The 25,621-nt window shown below is 42.2% G+C and overlaps 1 protein-coding gene across 1 annotated transcript; it reads left to right on the plus strand.

The window, feature by feature from the left end:
• The first annotated feature begins 667 nt into the window (after positions 1-667).
• LOC115767579 lies at positions 668-25,573 on the plus strand. Its single transcript, XM_030711864.1, has 7 exons — positions 668-1,718; positions 21,192-21,541; positions 22,613-22,791; positions 23,032-23,352; positions 23,503-24,139; positions 24,207-24,830; positions 24,902-25,573. The coding sequence occupies exons 1-7, from the start codon at positions 1,310-1,312 to the stop codon at positions 25,028-25,030; spliced, it is 2,649 nt and encodes an 882-aa protein (XP_030567724.1). The 5' UTR covers positions 668-1,309; the 3' UTR covers positions 25,031-25,573.
• Positions 25,574-25,621: the final 48 nt, after the last annotated feature.

Genomic DNA, 25,621 nt, shown 5'->3' on the forward strand with positions numbered 1-25,621 from the left:
TTTTTTTTTTCTTTCCCATTTGTTTTTTGCGGCCAACTTTTGCAACAGCAGCATAACATACAAAAACAACAACAACAACAACAACAACAACAACAACAACAACAACAACAACAACAATAGCGACAACGACATTCGTTTGTTAACAAAATGCTTATTACAACATCGCCGATGACGCAGGGCTTTTTTCTTCCACTGTCCAGCAGCAGCAGCAGCGGCAGCGGCAGCGCCAGCAGCAGCGACAGCGGCAGCGGCAGCAATCGTCAGCGCTCTCTTCTGCTTTGTGCACTGCCTCACTCTCGCTCTCACTCGCTATTTTGGCTCTCCTATTCATTTCTTTTATGTGTGTGTGTCTCTGCTGCAGCACTTTCGTTGCGCTTGCCCAAGCTAACGGTAAAAATTTTGCACTACCTGCGCTCACTTACGCTTTCAAGCTGTCTGCGCTTGAGCTTGAGTCGCAGCTGAGACGCCGGCGCTGACGCTGACGCTAAGTGTGTGTGTGTGTGAGCCTGAGCCTATGCTGCTGAGATTTTTGCAGCTGTTACTTTTGGACTCTCGTGCTGCCGCTGCTGCTGCTGCTGCTGCGACTTTTTCGGCTGCGTTTTTGAAATTGTTAGCATATTTTTACAGCTGGCCAAGACGCGCAGCCGCAATTCGTTGACGTGCGTTCATGCCAAGCGGTCGTCGCTTGTCGCAGCTCCCAGCTAACTACGCACACACACACACGGCCATCGTGCCCCGCCAAACCTACAGCACCCGGCTACCCCCCACCCCCCCTCTCGCTCACTGGCCACGCGAGCGCGCAACGAAAGTAAAAGTGACGAAAAAAGAAAAGAAAAGAAAAAAAAACAAGCAAAAAGAAATACGAAATATACGACAAGGAAAACAAACTAAGATATTCTAACGGTTAAAAAAGCTAAGCAGCGCTCGAGCAGCGCTTATTACACAACTGGCGCCCCGAAAGAGAGGAAGAGAAGGAAAAGAAACGAAGAGTTTTTTGTGTGTGATAATTAAATGTCTTCTTTTTCGCCTTGGCTCGCTGTGAAAATGATTTAAGCAAAGTGTTCACAAAGAAATTTTATAAAAATTATTAAAAAAGGAAAAACAAAACAACAAAAAATATAACGAAAAGCAAACGACACACATTTTGGAACTTTTCATATAGATTTTTGTAATTTTTTTTTTTTTCGTTATTTTTTTTTGTGTATTTTGAGTGAAAGTGAAGCAGGGCAAGCGACGCGCCGAACGTGCCCCATCAATTTGTGGGATATTTTATTTTATTTTTTTTGTTGTTTTTCGCCTTATTTAAATCATGCGCTTACAACGCGCGCTGCGGCCGCAGCTGGTGATGCTGCTGCTGCTGCTGGCGTTGGCAGCGACTGTCGCGCAGCCGGCCATCGACAACAGGGACAACAAGGACAACAAGTCCTCGCCCATCATCAGCGCCGATCAGCACAATGTCATCAATTTGAGCCTGCATACGGAAAACAACAACAACAACAACAGAAGCAGCGACAGCAGCAGCGGCAGCGACGCCGACATCAGCTTTGATTTGACGCGCACGCAGCGACTGCGCGATGCGCTCAACGTATTCGATCTGTCGCTGCTTGCGTCGCAGTGGCCACGCCTCGAAGCCACACGAATGCTGAGCATCAACTGCACGAAGGACATGCGCAGCTATCTGCACGGCCTGACCGATTCCAAAATGTGGGCTGTAAAAAGTGAGTAGCACAGTAGATAAGGTTTTGGGTACAATTATAACTGGGAACAGTCGATAAGTTGGGTGAGATACGATAGAATTTGGCAACAGTCGCTGAATTGAATTCTACAGTTTGATACAACGGAAAATGGGAACAGTAGTTAAGTTGGGTTTTGGGTGCGATTATAACTGGGAACAGTCGATAATGAGTTGAAAATTATACATTGGAAAATGGGAATGAGTGGGATTAGCTTACGTTGGAGATTATGAACAATCGTTAAGTTGGTTTATTTACTTGAGGAATTGGGAACAGTCGATAAGTTGGGTTCGATAAAGGAAAAATTAAGTACTGTCGATAAGTTGGGTTAGTTACGATAAAAATTGGGAACAGTCGATAAGTTGGGTTACGGCAACTAAAAGAAGCTAAGGACTCGATTAGATTCAGATTATCTTTGCTTTTCCATAACTCTGTCCACTTTCATAATATCGATAAGAATCGAATTGTCAAGCACAGCTCGAGAATTATCAGAGCTACCCAAAGCTGGTCTGTGCCTTCCTATGATATATGCGCAGTCTGAGTTTGTGTCCCAACTACTCTCAAGAGCCCAAGTTGAGGGCATCTACCAGTCGGGCCGGCTCGACTGGAGCGCGCTCTAACTTGTTTAATCATATCTTAACGCCCTATATGGCGCATAAATACAATTTGTTGAGCATTTATTGGGCAATCCATAAAACTGGCGAACATTATCCATTAACTGAGCGATCAAGCAAAGTGCCAAATCATTTTCGATTAAGTTGTATGCATATGAAATGCATCGATAGCTTTTCATATATTCATATATTCAGTTGTTTCGTGTTTGTTTGTTGTTGCTTTGGTTTTGGAGAACTGAGCGCTGCATGTGAACGTGCCGTTTGCCGTGGCGCATTCTCAACATTTCGAGTCTCCGATCTACATAGTTCGAATATGCATGCACCGCGGGCTGTCGACGCCAAGGTCGCAATTAGTTCTTGCCCGACCACAACAACTTGCAACTGCAGCAGCAGCAGCAACAACAACAACAACAACAACGGCAACAACTTGAAACAACTCAATTGTGCTTTTGGATTTTGATTTGTAGTTCGTTCAGTTTTCGGTTCGGTTCGGTTTTTGGCAAATTGTTTGGTCATTATGTCAGCACCCCATGTCAGCTTGAACAATGGCCCCTATCGGTACGGTAATTGGATATTGCCGCATAATGCAATACTGTAAATATTGTATTAAGGCCCACCGTTCACTCCTGTCCAAAAAGTTAACCAACACTTAAACAAGCTGTCTAACTTGATTTCGTTACGCTCATGTTCTGTCTTGTCAAAGTTGAGTGGGCAGTTCATCTAACTGTTGACTGTACCTGATAAGATGTTCACGCCAGTGTTGCCACCTGACTCGAACAACATCTGGCAGCGCTGAGGCACACAAACAATAAAACATATTCAATATGGCTTTAACCGATCAACTGAAGGTCAGATTGGCTAAGCCAAATGGATATCAACTGCTTGTTAGCTAACATGAACATTGACCGGCAGCGAAGTGTAGCTGGCAAATTCGAGCAGGCGTTCCCATCTTGCGCTGACTGGAGCCTAGATGTCAAATGCATTTTGCGTGCTTGTCAGCTGACATCAAATTTGACATGCAAATAAAGCTAGCTTTTGTGCAAGCAGATGCAATTCAAGAATAGCTTACTTTTGCTTTTAGCCTTTGGCAACAACAAGAAAAGAAGAAAATGTAGCCGGCGCATAATAAACGCTAACAAGAGCCTGTTTAATCGCTAACATGAACTTTACCAGGCACCTGGTAAAAGTAGCACTGCTTGCCGTGTGCACTGCTTGCAATCAGCTGCACATGCAACTGTTGCAGCAGCTGCAACAACAAATACAACATGAAAATTATGAATAAATGTTGTGCGACTAGTTTCTGGCTTTTGGTTGCTTTTTCCAACTTATTGGCTTGGTTGCGCCAGCGACTGTGCAGCACGCCCCCTTTTTTTAACCGCCCCCCACACACACAAACACACACACACAGACACAGGCACACGCAGACTAAGTGACCAACTGACCAACTGACTGAGTGAATGACCAACACTGTGAGTGTGAGAGTGTTGTCCAAGTGAGTTGCCACTCTTTCTGCCGGTTATGCAATCAATTAACACAAAAAGAGAAGAAGAAGAAGCAAGCCGTCGAGACGAAGCGAAAGAAACGAAAGAAAGAAAACAACAACGGCAACACTTTTGTTTCTTTTCCGTTCGGTTAGTTGCTTTCAAAGTTTCACTGCGGCGTGACTAAAAAAATGGGTAATAAAAATTATACAAAATATTATATGATGCAAAGTTTGTCTCTTTAACATTGATTCTACAATAAGATTCATTTTTAGGCAATGTCCCCAGCTAACCGCAGCTATGCAGCTATTCATGCTCGCAGCCACATTCATTCATTCACTTTAACTGGCTTTTATTCTGACTTAACACTGAGAGTGTATAGAGAGGGTATGCTGGTTTCTGGGCCAAGCATGTAACAGGCAGCAGCAAGAAACTACGATCTCATAAGAAGGTGAGGTCTCTTAAGGTATCTCACAAGGAATATATATTATCGGCGATAACAAGTTTGTTTTATCGATAAATTCTTCATAATTTTCTTAGATTCGATAAATATCGATTTTGAGACTGGGTTTATTTGAGCATAACTCGAGAACTATCAGAGCTGCTTACGCCAAACTTGGTTTGTGGCTTCTCAAATCTCGGACATTTCATTTTATGTGTGTGCCTTGCCCCATTTACCGCACAAGAGTAAGCTCGACTGGGTGCAGGGTAGCTGCTAGTCGAGCAGGCCCGTCTAGCGACATTCTAGCATGTTTTTAATGCTCATTTTATTTGGTTTTCGGATTTTTCATTTTGCATTTGATCACGCCAAGACCGAGCCTCTAATGGCCAAGATCAATGGCCAATCATTGTGGCCGCTTTATCCATTTGAGTCCAACTTCAAATACCCGCACTCCACTTCCAATAGACCTTATTAGCTTGCCGCTTACACAGTTGCATTGACGAAATAAAGACGTCAACATTTTATTCAAAATTGAAGCAGCTGAAAAGTAAATTGAGTTAAAAGCATAATCGTAAATGTAAAAATAGCTCACTTCGAAGACTTTCCTTTGGTTCCTTTTTTTTATAAAATTTGTAAACTTAGAATCAAAAGTGAAGAACTGGCTAAATATGAGAAAAAGCTTTTTTTATGAGAATTGAAATTGTAAAAAGTTAATTGGAAAAAAAATGATTTGAGGTGATTTTTTGGCGTTTTCAAGTTTTGATAAAGAAATGAAATATATTTGTACTTCTCTTTGATTTTTTCCTTTTTGTCAGTTTCTTAAACAAGTAAGAGGTTCTAGTCGGGAGCTCCCGACTAGGGGATACCCTGAACCCTCTTCTTCCAACATCAAATGCATATATATATTCTATTTTAGCTCTAGCTCTTATTATTTCCCAAAATTGCCCAAAAACAGGATATCGATATCGATTTTTATCGATTGCTTGGAAACGGAGTAAGTTATCGATTATCGGAAACAGCTCTTATAGGTTCTGAGATCCTTGCGTTCATACATACGGACGGACGGACAGACAGACAGACGGCTATGGCTAGATCGACTCGGCTATTGATGCTGATCAAGAATATATATACTTTATGGGGTCGGAGATGCTTTCTTCTGCCTGTTACATACATTTGGCTTTCGCACAAATACAATATACTTTTATAACCATTTTTAATGGAAATTGTCTAAGAAAAACAAGTTTTGAGCGTAGGTTCGGGTATTTGGAGAGTCGTGCATGTTTTGAGTTTGTTTTGTCGCGCCGGACTACGTTCTGACTAACTGACTAGCTGGCATTGTTGTTGCCGCATGTTGGCGCATTTGGTGGCAACTACGCTTCGTTGCTTTGGTTGATTGTGGAAATCGATTGGCCAGCATAAACAACCACCGCAGGCCCCCCTCCAACCAGCCAGCCAGCCAGCCAACCGCCCGATCAGCCCGGTCGGCGAAAAGCCCAAAGCCGTCAGCCGAAAGCCGTTTTGTTTTGGTAGCACGCTTTGGCAGCTGGCGGCTTTGGTTGAAGGACAAACGTTTTAGCCATGGCTGGCTGCTTGGCTGGTTCTGGGCCGCACGGCATGTGTGTGTACAAATCCTGGCAATGAAACGCAGCCGCTCTCATTTCTGTTGCCGCCGTTTGGCCAAGACTTTCGTCAGCGTTGCGGCAAACAAATGTGCGCGGGCCTAAAGAGGAAATGCAAATGTTTGCTCGGGCAAGCCCAACGTATGTCGCGCGTGTGTGTGTATGTGTGTGTGTGTGTGTGCTTGGCCTATTATGCAAACTTCCTGCTGGCGGCCTTCGCAGCGCGTCTTGCCTGGAAACTGGCCGCGAATCGAACTCCGCTTGGCCACAATTGCATCGCTGGCTGACCTCGTCGTGCATTTCACTCGTCTGCCAAATTGGGCAAACGAAACGAAACGAAACAATCAAATTGAACATAAATAGAAATATATACAAAAAACTGAACTAATCAAAAGCCAAATTGTCGTTGGCCAACTTGGCCAGCCGCGTCGAGCCGTTGGCCAGTTTGCAAATTGGCAAATGGCCTGCAATGCGCCGCGGCTCGTGCCTGGCCTGTTTTGTTTTTTGTCTTTGTCTTTGTATGTGCTGTTGTTGTTGGTCATTAGCTTAGCAGCACAATAGCAGCCAGGCAGTTTTAGGCCAATATGCTTAGCCGACTTTTTGGTCAAGCGAGGGGCGTGGCACAGGCCGCGGGGCGCAGCTACCAATTACAGTCTTTGTGCAAAATGAAACGTCACGCAACATAATTTCTACTGCTTTCCCATTGTTGTTGCTGCTGCTGCCAGAAAATGAAGAAGAAGCAGACAGGCACACGCACACACACGCACTCACACACACTCAGTAGTTGCACAACAAATATAAAAAGCCAAGTCAGCCCAGTTTGTTGCTGTTGTTGTCTTTACACAGCCGCAACAATTGCAGATAAGCGTCGCCTGTCAGCTGCTGGTCAGACAGCGGACGTCGACGTCGACGTCGACAGCGACAGCGACAGCGACGTCGACAGCGACGCACCAGCGCCGAGCTTATGTAATTTAAGTTTAATTTGATTGTTGCAATGTCTTGCAGTTTTTTTTTTTTTTTTGTTATTGTTGCTTTGGCGAAAACAAAATTATGGCCCAGCCAAATGTGCGTTCGCCTGCAGCGGCAGCAGCGACGCCGGCAGCGACGCCGGCAGCGGCAGCGGCAACAACAATGACGGTCAATTTGTGTGTGGCAGCCACTTTCAACTTTGACCGAGTTTTTCCCCCACTTGCTTCAGTTGGTTTTGTCAGCTTTTGCAGCCTGCCTCGCGCACGCATACACAAAAACAAAAGACTTAGGCAACGAACTTGCTCAGCTCAGCGCGCAATTAACGCAATTTAACTGAGCACTTGATCATGAATTATGGCCTAAACGCAGGGAGAGGAAAAAACAAAAACGAGCAATCTGTTGCAACTGCGCACATCTCGCGTTCGCTTTGACTTGTTAACAATTTTGTTGGGCCATCAAATGGAACGTTAAATGTCTCAATTAAACGCAAAACTCATGCTAAATGTGTGTGACTCGTCGCTGAATTGCTTTTCAGCGCGGGAAACACCACATTCAGCTGGACTTTCGTTGGCTGAGCTGGCCTGCAAATGCCTGCCGAAGGAACTCGAGTGTTCTCTCTTTCCCCATATCGCAACTTTTCATGAGAATTTTTACTTGTTTTGGCAGCAAGCAAAGCTGAAATAATAGCACAATTTGTTGCAATACTAAAGGTAAACAATTGCTCATATGCTTTTTTAACATTTTGTACTAAAAATTGTAGATATTACCTTCCACATCTATCTCAACTGTTTAAAAATTTGACTTAAAGCTTGAGTTTTTGCCTTTATACAAATGTTTTTTGATTGTTTTTTTCGAGTTATCTTGTACTGGCAATTGTTGTTACTTTAAAATGTAACCTATTTAAAATGTCCACTTTAGATTTGGGTTTTCATAACATTTTGATATCGTTTCTTTGATTAACATGGCCATGTTTACGGGCATGTGTTAAGTGTGAACCAGTTTCTGCACGTTGCTTGGCTGGCTATTTGGAATGGATGGATGGGTTACATAAGATGAAGCTTATGAATGCCATATTTGATTACAGACACAATATTTGCACTTGACTTGCACTCTGGGGCCTGGCCAGTTGCCGAGTTGTGTGTGTACACTTGAGAGGGAAACCCATCAGCGACATCAGCATGAACATCAACGACATCATGATCATGATGTTGAATGCTCACATAAGCCGTGTGCTTATGGCATACGGAATTGGCCAAGCTGAAACGTTATCGCAATCGTAATTGCAATCGTTTATCGTTTATCGCTTATCGCTTATCGCCGCGAATTGGGGCTCAAGTTTAATGCGCCGCCTGCTCTTGGCTGTGCCTTAGCTTTGACTTTTAATCAAACGATTTCTATGTGGCGCTCGTTGCATTCCAGCGAAGGTCCGTCCCGCCCGTTCAATATATGCCCATAACTATAGCGACTATATAGACATAGTCGCAGCTCGATCGACCAAGTGCAAGTGCATGTGTGAGGCCTCGTTTTGGCTTGGCCCCATTTTCGAATTTGACACTGAGACGCGCGGGTAAAAGTCGCTATTGAAAATCACTTCCGTTAGGTAAAAGCCGCGCACGTCTGCGCGTGTCCAGCATTTGCAAATGCTTATGAAATTGGCCAACAACAACAACAACAACAACAACAGCAACAAATAACAAACAACAACAATATTTGCACGCCGCTCTATTTGGGGTTATTGACCATAATTGCATTGCGTTGCGGCCATTTGGCGATTGCGCATTTCGCATTTCGCGCTGGGCTCCCAAAATGGGCGCCATTTGTGTGTGGCACAGGGGCGCGGAGGCGCGGGGCGTGGCAGCTTATATAACCGCGCAAATGGCCGCACAGAAATGGCAAAAGACAATTTAAAGCGCCGATGCGAAGAGTTTTTTTTTTCTGTTGTTTGCTCGCTTGCTAAAAATAATTGTATTTTGCCCTAATTTGTTTTTATTGTTTTTTTTTTTTTCAAAATAATTCAATGCAAATTTTTGCCGTATTTTTGGGTCTAGTTCATGCGTCTATCGGACTTTATTTAATAACAATTATTTATTATTTATTTCTTTGTTCATTTTTTATGTTATTTTATTTATTTATTTTGTTTTGTCTATTTTTATTTATTTCATATTTAATTCTTGTTCCATTATCTTTTAATTAAATGAATTTATTATATCTAGTTTTTTCGAGAACTCGTAAAAATATTTATGCAATTTAAAAGATTTTGCGCTTTTTTGGTCTCAGAGTGTCCACATACCAATTTTGGTTAGTCTAGCCCTTACAGATCCCGAGTTCAATGAGGTTGTGTAGAGGAAAAGGTAGAAAATGGCGAATTTGCCTATGGAAACAAGCTATAGTAATAAAAATATGAAAGCTGCAGCTAGGATTCTTATAAAATTAACAAAATTCCGCATGACTAGGAAAAAGTTGCGGAAAATTGGAATAGAAATGACAAATCGCATTTGCTTCTTTTATCATTCAAATAAGTAAGTTTTCTTTTTATTTCATCTACAAATCTTACATTGTCAATTCTTAGTTCTAAAGCGAAAGTCATTTTATTCATTGACTATTGTTGCATTATCCCTAATGACGGAGATTCGCTAATGAGCCGCTCGACAAATAGCACAGTAAAACTGAAGCCTAGCCAGATGCTGCAAGAGATTAATATATATTCACTTATTACATAATATGTGCATACATATATGGCATATATATCGGGCCATTATTAGCTGTAATTGATTTGCAATTGAAGTAAATTGTCGAAAACAAAATTTGTGCATTTTCATGATGACTGTTTGGCATTTGGCAGAAGTTTTGTTCACGTTTTCACAAGTTCATCAAGATTTGTGCATGGCTTTGGCTAATTATTACTTGAAATTCCATTGCAAATGACTGAGGCAACGAACGCGATTGCCAGTGTTAATAGTGTTATTAATGGCACTGAGCTGCAAATGCAGCCCTGAGCAAGCAGAGACGTCGTTTGATACATCTTTGATATGATACATGTATATATATATTCGATCCAATCTGGCACGCATATTACGCAAAACAAAACAAAAAAAAAACAGACCATTGCCACGTGTTTGAGCTGAAGACTGAAACGCATTTGGTATGTGGACGGCAGATCGGGGCATCGGGGAGGCAGGGGGCCCAGTGCAGACCCTGGTCAGGTGAAATACCAGTTAGTCATCAGTCAACAGTTGGCCAAGCCACAAAACGGGTCGCCAATGGCAATGGCTGAAGCAGCTGCCGTAGCTGAAGATGCAGCTGACCTTGTGCTGAATCTCCGCCAGATGCGAGAGCCGAAAACGTAAATGAAACGAAATTATAAAAAGAAATACAAAAAAAAAACAAAAACAATCCAAAGACACGTAAACATGTGCTCTCCCTTTCTCTCCCTCTCTCTCTCTCTCTCTGTCTCTCCCTCTGTCGCTGTGTGTTGCCCGCGAATTGGAGCACAAATTGCTGTCAATGTGCGCGGCGAAAGCGCCAGCGGCAACAGTTGCTCATAATGAAGTTGTGAATGCTCATGTTGATGCTGTTGTTGTACCCTATACCCGTTGAAGGGAAGAATTAAGGGTATAAGACATCTGAACGCATTGATCCCTGACACAAGCTAGAGGCTGGAAACTTGCAAGAGATATATTCGTATAGCTTACGCAGGCCGAGTTTGTCATCTTGCTTTCGATAGCCGCTTCTTTTCTCATAATATCGATAAAAATCGATTTTAAGACATGGTTTGTTTTGGCATAACTCGAGGAATACAGCAGCTACATGCTCCAAACTTGGCATGCAGGCTCTCGTATAGTATGCCTAGATCTGGGATATATCATTCTTTCGACAACTCCGCTTATTCCCGCCCGAAATCGAAAAACATCCCCCTTTTAAGTTAGAGACCTGCGTTTTGTTATGCACACACTTTTTCGTATCTTCTTTAAGGCCTGCAAATTTCACAAAGTTCGGACTATAAACAACCGAGTTACTTGAGAATGCAAGAGACCTATTTAGTAGGATTTGTTCGACGCAGGGTAACTGCTAGTCGAGCACGTCCGACTAGCGCACTTTTGCCTAGCTTTTATTACTGCTGCTGTTGTTGGTATTGACAGCGTCTGTCAATTGTCTAATCTTTGGCAATGTCACTTGTGGGCGACAAAGCAACGCCAACAGCAGCAACATATTGCACTTGAACCCCAACAGCAACAACTCCCACAACAACAACAGCAACAACAACAACAATAACAACAGAGACCAGCAACAGCATTGACATTGAAACTCTGCCAAAAACATTGCGGAGCTCGCATTGCGATGTCTCCGTTCCAAGACCTGAATAACAATTGTTGCTCGTGCACCGCAGCAACTGTTGCTGTTGTTGTTGCCGTTGCTGTTGCTGTTGAAACTAGGAAGTGAAGATTGGCGCAGATTTAGGTTGCAGTCAGGCAAACAGAGGCTGGCTTATCAAGGCTTTGACGATCTGCGTTTGCCAAGCGTTAAATTGCGTGCTTTGCCTTTGATGTGACGCAATTAGGCGAACATCGCGAACAGCAACAGCAACAATTGCCACTCATAACGACGAGATATTTCAAAATAACTCAACTGTTAAGCTTGAATCATAAAACTGATTAGCTCCTGGCACGTAATGCAAAAGATCTGAACACTCGCCGGCGGCATTCTAAAACGAATGGGAGCAGCTTTTTATATTGAACGTCCGAATATTAGACTTAAACTGCTTTTAGAAACAATTTTTCATAATTACATAAATTAAAAGTACATTTTAAGAGAGTGGAGAGGAGAGCTTCTAATGAAGCTAAATGTGCAGATAAATCGCTTCTTTATCAAAAGTCTAAGCCGCCAGCTGACTTTGAACCAGCGTGCTTCCGCTTGTTGGTCCGACGCTCAGACACGTTATCTATAATATTAAAAGAGGCAAAGCAAAACTAAAGATTGCAATTTCTTGGCATTAGTTATTCGACATAATAAAAATAAAAAATCTTTAGAAATGTACCTTAAACAAGTACAAGGTGCTCCAGTCGAGAGTGCCCGACTAGCAGATACCCTATATCTTCCTGTTAGCGGTAGCTATTATTATATACTTGATTCTAAGAGTTTGGTGATTCTAGCTCTTAAAAAGTAAGAGATTTGCTCAAAAACTGGGATTTCGATAACGTTTTTATCGATTATTATCGAGACAAACGGACAGATGGATATACAGACGGACGTACAGACAGACGGACCTGGCCGGATCGACTCGGCTATTGATGATTGATCAAGGATAAAGACACTTCGGGTTCGGGTTCGGAGATGCTTGCTTCTGCCTGCACAAATACACCCCTTTGCAATGGGTGCAGGGTATAAAAACTAAAACGTTTGGACTTTGGTATTGAAGCAACTGAAAAGCGTTTTCAACCATAGAAAAAAGTGTCTTAACCCGCAAATAAATGTACAACACACGCCTTTAAAGTTAACAGATGCCAGCCAAACTTTTTCCAGCCGCCAGTTTATTGACTCCCAAGTTCTAATAGCATAGTTGAACTTGGGATAATAATTTGTGATCGTGCCTGTGCGTGTTCGTGGATAGTTTTGCCTTAATCGCAGTCAAAGTGCGCTCACAGTTAATTAACTGGATCAGCAAAAAATATGCGAGACTTTTTTCATTTGTTTTTTTTTTCGGTCGGGCTTACAAATTGCGTGGTGCACCTTGAAAACTAGTTAGTTAAACGGCTTGAAATTCTAAAAGAATGCTGACGCAAAGTCGTGTTCAATAATGCGTAGAGAATCGGCGATCTTAAGCGCTAAATCACTTGAAAAGCCTACAAAATTGTTTAGCTAGGCATACCCCATGGCATCTAAGGGGTATGTGAGACTATGGAAGACATCAGTTGCCGAGGCAGCCGGAAAGAACTGCAAGATCACGTATCTTTCATACATATTCTAGATGATGCTGCCAATCAACGTTCTTTACTTTTAAAGGCATTCAAACAGTTGGAAACACACAATCTTAACTTTTCAAACAGCTCGAAAGAAGTTTGGAGGAGAATGCGATCTTAGTGTAACGATCAGTTCGAGCGAAAATGAGATCTATTAAAGAAAAGAGAAAAGTGTTACATTATTCATTATTTTCTAGATATATATATATATATTAGTTATCTATAGCTATAGAGGATCAGCGATCGCAACACCGAAGATCGTTTAGGTGTCGATCAACTTAAGGAATACGAATCGAAAAGTAGCTGATCATATATACCCCATCTCAACTGTACAGAGTATTGCCGATCGTAGCTAACCAATCGATTGTAAAGATCTTGACTAATAAATCACTTGGAACGCATTTGCGTCCACAAATCATCATCATCATCATCATCATCATCATCATCAGCTGTGTCTATAGGAAATTTGGAGTATTTGCCAAAGATCATCAGCACAAGCTGCGCTTATCCAGGGCGTTGGCCGCAAACTGCATAAAATATTTGCAAAACTGTTTCAAGATCGCAAACTGTCAACGAAATAACAACATCGAAATGCAAATAAAAGTAAATGAATAAATAATGCGCCAATAATTCAGCTCAAATGCAAATTCTAAATTCCCAACTAAAAAATAAAACATATATAGAAAGATCTCGTAAATAAAATTACGATAAATATTATTTAGAGGAATTTAGAAAAGGTTTCGTAATAATATTAACAAATATATAGAAATATATAGAAAGATCTTGAATATCAAATATTTAGAAAGTTTATTTCAAAAGAATATAGAAAGATTTCGAAAATATAATATTTCAAATTTAATTGGACCTTAATTTCGTTTACAATTAGTCGAAACTTTTCTTAAGATAGAAAGAAATATATATAAAAAAAGAATCTAAATATTATAAACATGTTCCAAATCCTTCGCTATGAAGATTTTCGATTTTAAAAGAACTTCGTCTTCGTCCAGTAATTTTCCATTGAATAAGTTCTAACCATATTTTCGAGAAATTGCCTGAATATATTTATTTGGGTCCCTCAAAGACATTCGGGTTATCAAAAGAACTTTTTACGCACCTTTGTTGACATTTTCGTCGAGGTGCGTTTGGTTATTATTCGGAAACCACGGGAAGTTTGTCGAGATCTGTGGGTTCTTGAGAAAGGCAGAGATTTGTTAACATTGGGGGCCACTTACTTGTTTGGAATTTGCAGCAATTTGTTGATCCAACTGATTACGACGTTGACGTGAGCCAAAACAAACAGAATATTTGGGCACGGCCAGAAGTGTCATGATGTCGTCTAGGGGCCGGGACGCCCGGCACACGTAAAGCCCATTAAACAAACTGAAGACCGAAATGTGACATGTTCACTATTTTCGGGCTGACCAAAAACAACAAGAACAGCACACTTCAAAAGCTGCTGGAAAAACGATTTAATAAAATATATATAAGCAAAAAATAATATTAATAATCAGTTTTTTAATGGATTTCCGAATGGTTCTGACGCACGTTTCGTCTTGATTTAATTGCGCGCTTTACATTTCAAGCGCGTTGCAAACAATACAAAACAAGTAAGAGGTTCTAGTCGGCAGCTCCCGACTAGGGGATACCCTGAACCCTCTTCTTCCAACATCAAATCCATATGTATATTCTATTTAGAATATATTCTACTTATAAGCTATATGTCAAGTTTGGTGACTCTGGCTCTTGTTATTTATCAAAATTTCCCAAAAAACAGGATATCGATATCGATTTTTATCGATTGATTGGAAACGGAGTAAGTTATCGATTATCGGAAACAAACTCGATCTGCGCGGGAACTAGGAGCATCTACATCTAAAATTTCAATTCTCTTGCTCATAGGTTCTGAGACCCTTGTGTTTATAGACAGACAGACAGACGGACATGGCTCGATCGACTCGGCTATTGGTGCTGATCAAGAATATATATACTTTATGGGGTCGGAGATGCTTCCTTCTGCCTGTTACATACATTGAAACTGTAAGAAATGCAAATATTTTGCGCTTTGTTCTTATGCTCTGTAAGAGTTACCGCTGCGTAGCATGGGTATATTGGCGCAACAGACAGCTGGAAGCGTCTCTTATTCCAGCTATATAGCTATATTCTATGTCCAGGCATCCGCTCGTCCCTCTGTCTTGCTGTGTAAGCACATGGAACTGAGCAATTGCAATAGCTGGAGACTTGTGCTTGACCTCTTTCCACTATCTATTTGAAATTGAAAGACTATATGCACAATGAGACCATCTTTCTTCTGATATCTGCTTCTACTTTCGTGCTATCGATAAATATCGATTTTAAAACATATTTTGTTTTGGCATAGCTCGAGGAATATAGCAGCCACATGCTCCAAACTTGGCATGCAGGCTCTCGTATAGTATGCCTAGATCTGGGATATATCATTCTTTGGACAACTCCGCTTATTCCCGCCCGAAATCGAAAAACATCCCCCTTTAAAATTTTAGCCCTGCGCTTTGGTATGCACACACTTTTTCATATCTTCTTTAAGGCCTGCAAATTTCACAAAGTTCGGACTATAAACAACCGAGTTACTTGAGAACGCAAGAGCCCTATTTAGTGAGATTTTAGGCAGCAGCTGGAATGTTCCACGCAGGGTAACTCCCAGTCGAGCAGACCCGTAATGCGCACGCTTACATGTTTGCTTTTGGCATTTTTGTTGTAATATTTGTAATTATTTCTTTTTTTTTGCAAACCTTTCGCAATGGGCCGCGCAGCTCTATAGTAATATTAAGTGCCAGACGACACTACAACTGTTTGTTGTTGTTGTTTCTTTTTATTGTTGAACTGTTGTTTCGTGTGTTAAGCACATTATTTATGATTATTTCTGTGCAGCGTTTCATCAATCAAACGCAAAATTTCAACAGTTTTTATATTTTGTTTTTCTGTCGCTGTCATTTTATGGCGCCCAACGCGGGGCGTGCCCGTGCCCTGTTCGTCTGTCCGCCTGTCCGCCTGCCCGCCGCAAACTTGTTGAAATAGTTGTCGTTGTTGTTGTTGTTGTCGTTGTTGTTGTTGTGCTGTAATCGGGCTAAGTGTTAACACCTCTGTTGCGCAGGCGCCCCATTTCAGATAAACCCCAATGCGATAATATCTTTTGATTTTTGCCCAACCTCCACAGCCTGCCTCACCTCTCCCCCCCCACCCCTCTCTCTCTCTCTCTCTCTTTCTCTGTCCATCAGTCAAACCCACTCTAGACAATTTGCTGATTGTTTTCAATTGGCGATTTCATTGACACTCGAGTGACAATGAAAAAATAGCCAAAAACAAAATATAAAAAAAAGCGAGAGAAATAAAAGAAATACCCACTAATCGAGCACAACAAGTGGCATTTTTGAGGCAACAAAAATCTGGCCATAAAAGCCAAAACCCGAGCCTCAAACTAGCCAGAAAAAAAAAAAACAAAAACAGCATATAAATCTTTGCGTAGCTTCCTATAGACAATATTGATTCTCGGCTAGACGAGAATTATTTAACTACACAGTAAACACAAGTATTTAACGCATTCTTAACATGTCGCCCAACAGCGTGCAGGGTATGCTGCACATTTCTGCTGCGTATGTGACACGAGCTCAGCTCGAGCTGAAGCTAGAGGAATTCAAGAGAACTTGGGCATAAAATATGGAGAACAAAATATATATATATATATGATATTATTTAATATTTTCTGATATGTTTTAAGCCTAAGCAAGAGGCATATGCAAAAGAAAGAATTTATAACTATATGCATGCAGGATATATTCTTTCTTTTCTTGCATTTCTAGATTAAGGATTTATAATTATATAGTATCTGCTATCTGTATAGCATCTGCTCTGCTCGGAAGAGTCTCTACGCTTCGGCATGCCGAATATATACAACTTTTTTTTTGGCTTAAAACAAATAATAAATAAATAATAATTACTAAACAGAAGTAAGAGAGACGAAGTATCTATAAACAAAGCACATTATGCTTAGTAGACAAACTTATGAGATTCATAAATACGCGATTTGCATATCCGGGATGTGAAAGGGCCCCAAATTGATTGTCTCTGAGCTTGGAAAGATGTTTTAGTTGGAAATCAGTAGACCAAGTCTGGAGAAGATCTCACAGTATTAATGTTTCCCTTTGACTATACGAAGCATATTTCATAGCAAAGCTTTTACCCGAATTGCCCTTTCATGTCATATAAAACATATAAGGTATACGCATTTGCAGGACTACATAGCTTAAGTTGGATTATGTTAGAGTTAAAGGGAAATGAAATATTCATACATTAGCCGGGGATTTGAACCAGCATCCTTCCTGATCAATTGCCTTAAGGCTTGTTCTTTCAAATAATGACAAGTTATTTGGTTCAAATTGAATCTAAATATTTGGTTTTTAATATTTTATTATATTATTATATTTGAACGAAAGCTACACTTCATTCTATGCCTCTCCATTTATTTATTAGATATTCAATTTTATTATTACTATATATATATATATGTATTATTATTAGACATTGTAGATATTTCTGCTGCAGACTTGAGCTCCATTTGAAACTTAACATATATATCTCAATTCTCTATTCTCTTGATGTTTCAACCTTCAGTTTCTGAAGTCTGTCTTGCCGATCTTTCAGATTCGGTTTTAATAGATCGGTCAACAACTTTCAATTAAGCTAGCGCATGTTTATTGCTGATCCAAAGATAATGCCCCGCCCACCGTCCACCGCCCCTCAATGCAAGCCCATTGACCGTGTTATTGTTTTTGTTTCTCGGATCTCGTTTTGTGGAGCAGAGACCTTGCGGCCAGACAAGAATTGATATGGGTACAACGGCGAGTACAAGCGAGACTTTGAGCACAAAGTACATGATAAAAATATTGTTTTGTCGAGCTGGGCTTAAGCGCTACTCAAGAAAGAGAGGGCGAGAGGGCGAGCGAGCGAGAGAGAAGACGCTGGTCCAAACGCTACCTGGTTTGAACTTTTTCCGGCTGCTGTTGCCCAGCTCCGGGGTTTTGTCATGTACATCGCGACGTTTACCTTGATGGGAGCTGTGTCTGTGTCTCTTTGGAACTGTCTTGCGGGTCTCTGTTTCATCAGTTGATTATTTTTGTCGGACGCTTTTGTTGAAGACACACGTTAAACGCTTGAATGACACGTTCAATTGAACATGAGACATCAAAAAAAAAAAAAAAAAAAACCAACTGAGAGACAAATACAAATGAAATCCGACTAGTTAGAGGTCCCACAGATCTACGAAGACCTCAGCTGTTACCGAAAAAATGCAAAAGATATAAAAATAAAAAAAAAAAAAACCAACCAGAGTTGGCCTAACAATTACATAAAAGCCAAAACAACAATGTCCCAAAGAGCCAACAGAAATCAAATGACCTCAATCGCAAATTAAATTGAAAAAGAGAAGAAAAAAACAAAACAACAACAACAACAAAAACATGTTTAAACATTACAAAAATGTGACAGAGGGCGAGCTGCAGGCGAAAGATGAGGGCTAGGATCGTGTGAGTAATATGTAGCTCTGCTAGTCGGGAGTGCCCGACTGGCAGATACCCTAGGCTCAAAAATAAAAGGCTTTTTTTTTTTTTTTTTTTTTTTTTTTTTTTTTTTTTGGTTTAAGTTACTTTTATTTTTGCTAATTTTCTGTTACTTTTCACTTTTAGCAACTTTTATCAGCGTGAGTAAAAATAAAAGGCAGAATTATAAATACTTGCAAGAAACTTGGCCGATATCAGTGTGTAAGATTCGATTAAACTAGGTATCGATATCGATATTTATCGATTTTGGCAACAAACGAACAAGCGTTGCTATCGAAGTAGCTTAAGGTGCTTAGAGTAAGCGAGCCCCACCTAACCAATTTCCTTGTCTCCAGCTATCATTATATTTATTGATATTTATCGATACCTAACGATATTTTTAGGTAGTTTAGTAAAATGCGTCTGGCTACCGACAACACACTAAGCTACGTGCAAGCTTGCAGTCTCTAGATCTTAAAGTATATTAGATGCGAGCATCGTTAAATATCGATATTTATCGATTATGTGAGATTTCGATAAAACACAGAGAAAGTCAAGAATTATATTTTTTTAAAAAGTTTTTAAATCTCGTCTTTAAGTGCTTCCGATATTTAAGTGGTGTATCTATCGAAAGGGTAGATCGATATTTATCGATTTTCAAACAATCGATTTAGACCCAAACAGAGATACTGCTTATGTCTACCTCTGCTTGTTGCACAAGTGAGCACAGCTTCAGCATACCCTACTTACGCAATTTTAATGGGTATTTCGAGTATATTTTAAATGGGTCACACATTTTTGCCGGGCCGAGAATAGCCCAAATTAATTAATAATATTGGTTAATCAATTAACAATGCGCTAAGCACTTAGCCAGTTGAGGAAAATCAGCTACCAATTCTCAGCCCACTTCTCCTCCCGCGGCCAAGTCGCACCCCCCACCATTACCTTGGCAAAGCGCACTGCAGCTGCCCGCGCGGATCCAGTTAAAACCTGCTCATGGTCATGGCCAAATGCGGCAAATCGCAGACTACTTCCCATTTGCACAGCACCCCACATCGCCCCCTCCCCCCTCACCACCCCTCGCGCTGCCTTTAAAGAAAATAAGAAACACGCGTAAATCTGCGTCTTGGTCAAGGCGAGCGCCAAAAATGTTGCGTTCGTTAGCAGCCAGAAGGAAGCCAGCGCCACGCACGGCCCAACAACTGGCATACAAATTGTCAACCGAAATGCCAAAATGTCTGCAACAACAACAACAACAACAACAACAAACAACAACTTGCAAACAACAATAAATTGTTGCGCAGTCGCAGCTTCAGTTGCTGTTGTCTTAATACCCTGTGCCCATTGAAAAGGGTATTTAAATGTTGTGCCAATTTATGCTACAGGCAAGAAGCTGGCAGCTTCAAATACTTGTTATATATCTATATATATTATTGATCAATTAACTGCAGAGATATAGATCAAGTTAAGTTCACAAAATCGATAAATATCGATAATCAGCTGAAGGTTTTTCTGCGCAAGAGCTAAGCTCACACAATTTCATATTTAGGCTATCAAATTGTGTGCGCTAATCAAGCATATTTTATCTCTTAGATAACTTTCCCCATGCCCAAAAATGTAAAGAAAGCCGCATATGTTTAGGTATTGTCTTGGACCTGGGTGTATGTATACACACATTTGTATGTTATATATGTGCTCAGAAAATCTTAAGTGTGTTGGACAATAAACAGGCAAGTTATTCAAGAAAGTGAAGTAGAGGAAGCATCGTTGCAGCCTAGGCTGATGAGCGCCTTTCGCTGCTGAGTGCAGGGTATCTGCTAGTCGGGCACTGCCGTCTAGTGCAACACCTACTTGTTGTGCTTTTGAGGCTGTGCGCTTTCAGTTACGAATGCAGCAAACTGGTTGCGAGCTGGCCAACTGGCAACTGGTTACAAGACAACCAACAACAACCAACAACAACTGACAACAACAACAACAACTGACAACAACAACAACTGACAACAACTGACAACAACAAATACAGCGTGCAAATATATTATGAACAACACAGGAGAAGATCGCATGGCAAAGCTGAGCTGAGACATAAATTCACAGAGGTGCCACAGTTGGCAACATGTTGCAAGCAGGTAAACGGCGTGGGGAAAGGAAGGGGAGGGGGGGCGGCGCAGGTGTAGCGGGAAGGCGAGCGGGGCAACATTATATAATAAACAACAAACAGCAGAGCTGAAACAGCCGCAACTTTTTTATGTGCCACCAAAACGAGTAGACAAAACGCAAGTAAATCAAAGCCTGGCGCGCAAGCGCGACTGCCAGATACCCTGTAAAAGGCTCCAAATGGCAGTCAGCAGAGAAAGCGCAAATTACATGGCATAACAATGGCATTTAATGACCTTTATAAAGCTAAATAAATAAACATATAAATAATTTTGAAAAATTCCTTGGGAAAAGTTTAAAAAGTTCTTAAAATATACATAAATTAAATAAATCAATCTCTTCTGGGAATGTATCTTCTGAAATTTCGATATTTATCGATTTTAGAGCCATGTTATCGAAAATAAGTTGAGACCTTTGTGCCTAATATAACCCTAATGTACTCTGTTTGCCCCTTGACCAATGTGTACAGGGTATAGGAGCGTCGGTGGAGAGCGAGAGGAAGAAGTTGAGAGAAAGGGAGAAGTTGTAATTCGCAGAGATAAGCCTTCGATGGGGGTCTTAGCTACTGTAGGCGCGCATTAAATAATGCCCTTCTCTTTAAACGTTTTCCTTATTTTATTTTATTTCATTTCATTTCCATTTTTTCGCGCAGTGGACGATGCTTCCGGCCATTATACATCCGGTTTCTTCTATGGCAACAATTATTGGATGGGTTCATTAGCCCTTTGCGATGCCATTTACGATGGCTCGAGCACCATCGACAGCAGCAGCAGCCCCAACAGCACCGCCAGCAAGGACAACAGCACAGCGAACAATGGGAATGCCAATGCCAACGGGAACGGAAACGGGAACGGGAGTGGGAATGGGAATCGGAACAATGGACTGCCCTTTGCCGAGGCATATGCCGAGGCCTACAGCAGCGTCTACAATGCGCCGCCTCCGTTTCTGCCCGGTTTCTATGTGCTCAAGCTGCAGCTAAATGAGACCATGCCAACACAGGTGGTAAGTCGAGTATAATGCCTGTCACAAGAAAGCAATTGAAATGCTAAGAGAGTTATGAGAGAGAAGCGTATAATAGAAAGGCGAGAAGTTAAAGTTCGTTCGGGCATCTAATTTGGTTGATTACCCAAACTAATCAAAGCGTAGCAGAGCGCAGTTTACACACAACTCTTTTGGGTGGCATTTGCAAGCGCAGCGAGAAACAATTAGAGAAGCTAGCAAGGCATGGAAATATACAAATTGAAAACAAACAACCATTAAATATGCGTAGCAAACTGAAATGTTATTTAAATCAAAGTGAAGTTCAAAGCGAGAAGCATTAGAGAAGCTAGCAAAGTTCAGTTGTGCTGCAAGGCATGGAAATGTGCAAATTAAAAACAAAACTCCATTTCTATTTTATTTAAAGCGAACGGAAATTTTCAGCGAGAAGCAATTGAAGAAGGTAAATTTGATTGCACTCCAATTTAGAGCAAAAAATGGTCTTAGAGAAGTATTTTGGCAAAGCGATTAAAAAGTAGCGCTTCTCGCTTCTCTTTGCTTCGCACTACTAAAAAAACCCTCAAAGAATGAACATCAAAGTCAATATGACTGTGCTTCTCCCTTTAAGCTTATTTTCAGCGTTCACATTATCTTTAATAGCTAACGAATAGATAAGAACTTGGCTCTAATTGGTCTGAATGCTCTGAGAGTGCGATAATTTGTAAACATAAATTGAGGTATTGCTTTTAAAATTCAATAGCTTGCTTCTCCCTGCTAAAAATAACCTCAAAGAATGAGTAAGAAAGTCAATAATGAGTTGAGTATGAACTAACTAACTCTAGCGGAAATGCTTTTATTGAGTCATGCAGCGAGAAGCGAGGATAAGTGAAAGTATTAAAAGCAGCGAGAAGCTCAGACTTCTCATTTTGTAGTAGCAGCCACTCAGATGTATCCGAGTATCTCAAAGCTTTGCTTATCGCAAAGCAATAAAAGACGACTGCTTCTCACTATGCTTCTCCCTGCTGCCCTTTGGCTGCTCAAGCATCTGGAATCCAATAAGTTCTCTCTTTTCAATCGTGTTCTTCTGCTTTGTAGCTACGCACCATTTACATGGGCATGTGCCTGCCCTCCAGCTGCAGCATTGCTGATGTGCATCGGATGAGCGGCTATGCGCGGCAGGAGCTGCCCAGCCGGGAGCTGCGCGTGCTGGACATACGCGTGCCCACGGACAAGGAGTTCAACATATGGTCGGACAAGACCTTCTGCCTGCTGATGTAAGTACCAAATGAAAGACGACAAAAACTCACTTTCAAAACTCTGAGCGTGAGGCTAGACGCTAATGGCCAGCACAAACAGAGTGTGTGCCCTCTTTGGGCCGCGGGCGTGGCTGTGGCCATTAGCATGGGAAGTCGTGTGAAATGGCCGAAAATAATTGAAAAGCGAAACTGTTGAGCGGGGCGACGGGCCACGCCCCGCATTTGTTTGGCCAACCTATTAACAGTTCTACCCTCTAGCGTGGTCTCCGGCATTGTGCTCGGCCTGATCTGCTGCGGCACGCTCTACGAGATCTATCTGACGCGCCAGCTGCAGGAGGCGCTGCGTCTGCAGGACAAGGAGATGATGAACAACAGCGAGACGAGCTCCGGCATTGGCTGCGCCTCCTCCGACTACAGCGACACGATGACCGGCCACGAGGAGGCCTTGAAGCAATCCAATCAGTCCGATTCACTCAAACAGCTTGATCAGCTGGTGCTGCATCTGCCGCCCGTCGGCGACAATGACAGCGGCAATGGGCACCATCACGAGCACGAACATGAGCATGAGCACGAGCACGAGCACGAGCACGAGCACGAGGATGAGCGCATGACCGTGCACCATCATCATCGTCATCATCATCATCATCTTCATCATCAGGCAGGCAGCAGCGGCAGCAGCCGCAGCGGCAGCGCAGTCGTTGCCATCGGCAGCGGCAGCGGCAGCGGAAGCAGCAACAACAACAACAACAACAACAGCAACTCGGACGAACACCTGGAGGGTCATCTGCACGAGCCCGAAAAGCTGAGCATCTACTCAGAACTTCTGCTCTCCTTCTCGGCCATCACAAACTTCAATGCCATTTGCGATCGCAACGTGGGCGCCGACACAATACCCTGCATCCATGGACTGCGAGCGTTCAGCATGGCCTGGGTCATACTGGGACACACGTGCATTGTTGTGTTCAAGTACTCGGACAACATGGAGATGCGCAAAGAGGTCGAGCAGAACTTCTTCTTTCAGGCAATAACGAACGGACCGTTCAGCGTGGACACGTTCTTCTTCATCAGCGGCTTCCTCATCTCGTACCTGTACTTCCGCACGAATGCCAAGGGCAAGCTGAACAAGCTGAGCAAGGGCGCCAATGAGTTTACCGCCGGCACTGCACACTTCTTTGGCCTGGTCGCCTATCGCTTTATGCGCCTGACCGCGCCCTATCTGTTCGTGCTGGGCGTCGTCCAGGTGACCATGCGCTATCTGGCCGCCTATTCCATATTCGATCCGCCGACCATGGATCACATTACCTGCCCGGACTACTGGTGGCGCAACATACTCTACATCAATACGCTCTTTCCCGTTGATGAGATGGTGAGTATCCATTGCCTAATCCTAATCCTATTGCTAATCCCCCCCTCCCTCTCCTCTCTCTTGCTAGTGCATGTTGTGGAGCTGGTATCTGGCGAACGACACACAGTTCTATATGATCGGCGCGATTATCCTGATCGTGGGCGTGCGTCATTTCAAGCTGTCGGCCATCACGACGCTGGTCTTCCTGGTGCTCTCCTGGATAACGACGGCTGTGATTGCCTTTACGAACAATCATCGTCCGAATACCGACGATCCGTTGGCGCTGTTCGACAAGATCTATGACAAGCCCTGGACCAGGCTGGGCCCCTATTTGATTGGCATGGCCGTGGGCTGGATATTGTTCCGGACCAATTGCAAGATCCGTTTGCCCCGGCTGACGGTGGCCACCGCCTGGACGCTGGCCATGTTGAATCTGTTTGTGTTAGTCTTCGGCCTGTACCGTACGGATCTCTCGCAGTTCACGGCGGCCGCCTACAGCTCGCTGAGCCATTCGGCGTGGGCGCTCTCCCTCGCCTGGATCACCATCGCCTGCTCGACGGGCTATGGCGGCTATATCAATTCGCTGCTCTCGGCGCCCTGCCTCTATCCCTTCTCGCGGGTGACCTACTGCGCCTATCTGGTGCATCCCATTGTCATACGCTCCATGGCGCTCAACTCGGATGCGCCCCTGCATTTGGGCGGCGATTTGATGGTGAGTTCCCTCCTCCCTCACTCTCTCTCTCTGACTTTCTCTATATGTATTTCTCCTACTTCTCTTTGCAGGTCGTCATGTTCTTTGGTCTGACGGTCGCCTCCTATTTCCTGTCCTTTGTCGTCTCGATGTCCTTCGAGGCGCCCGTCGTCACAATGCTCAAAATCTTGTCACCTAGTCGAAAAAAACGTCTCGCCTAAGCCGGCGTACCCCCCTCCCTCCTCACCCCTCACATACCCTATTTATGCGCTACTATAAACGAATACATATTTTACTTTATAATACGACACATCCATCTATTCGAATGTTGTCTCTGTTTCCCCTCTGATCTAGCACATTCTCATTCGCCACAAGCAAGCAAATGTTTATCGTATTTATAGCATCGATCGTTCATTTAAATCATTCCTCAACTATTCCAATTTATTCTTTTTGCCTTTTTAACTCACTTTCTTTCTGTCTCTTTAACATTCCACAGATTTGTATCTATATATATATATTTTTTTTTTTGTTTCGTAATGTGTACATTTTAGTCGTTTAATTTATTCCAAAGGTTTGGAAATTTTGTGCGTGTCGAAAAATAATAGTACTTAATAGTAATAATTATATACATAATATATATGAAAAACATAAAAGAAAAACGAACAAAAAAAAACCACACACACACACAACTCTAGTACCTAATTTTACAAGTTCATGTTGTATATATATATACTATATAATATGTAAAAACCTTTAAATAAAACTGCTACCAAATAAAAAACATATAAAAAACGGATAACTTCAATTTGAAT

This window comes from Drosophila novamexicana, unplaced genomic scaffold (assembly GCF_003285875.2).
Source record: "Drosophila novamexicana strain 15010-1031.04,08,12 unplaced genomic scaffold, DnovRS2.1 tig00001415-arrow-arrow-pilon, whole genome shotgun sequence".
NCBI classification, from domain to species: Eukaryota; Metazoa; Arthropoda; class Insecta; order Diptera; family Drosophilidae; genus Drosophila; species Drosophila novamexicana.

Excerpts from the sequence above, each read along its gene's own strand:
- LOC115767579 (XM_030711864.1), top strand. The coding sequence starts at position 1,310 with ATGCGCTTACAACGCGCGCTGCGGCCGCAGCTGGTGATGCTGCTGCTG. Across the intron at positions 1,719-21,191 it reads CAAAATGTGGGCTGTAAAAA|TGGACGATGCTTCCGGCCAT; the intron begins GTGAGTAGCACA and ends TTTTTCGCGCAG. Across the intron at positions 21,542-22,612 it reads AGACCATGCCAACACAGGTG|CTACGCACCATTTACATGGG; the intron begins GTAAGTCGAGTA and ends TCTGCTTTGTAG.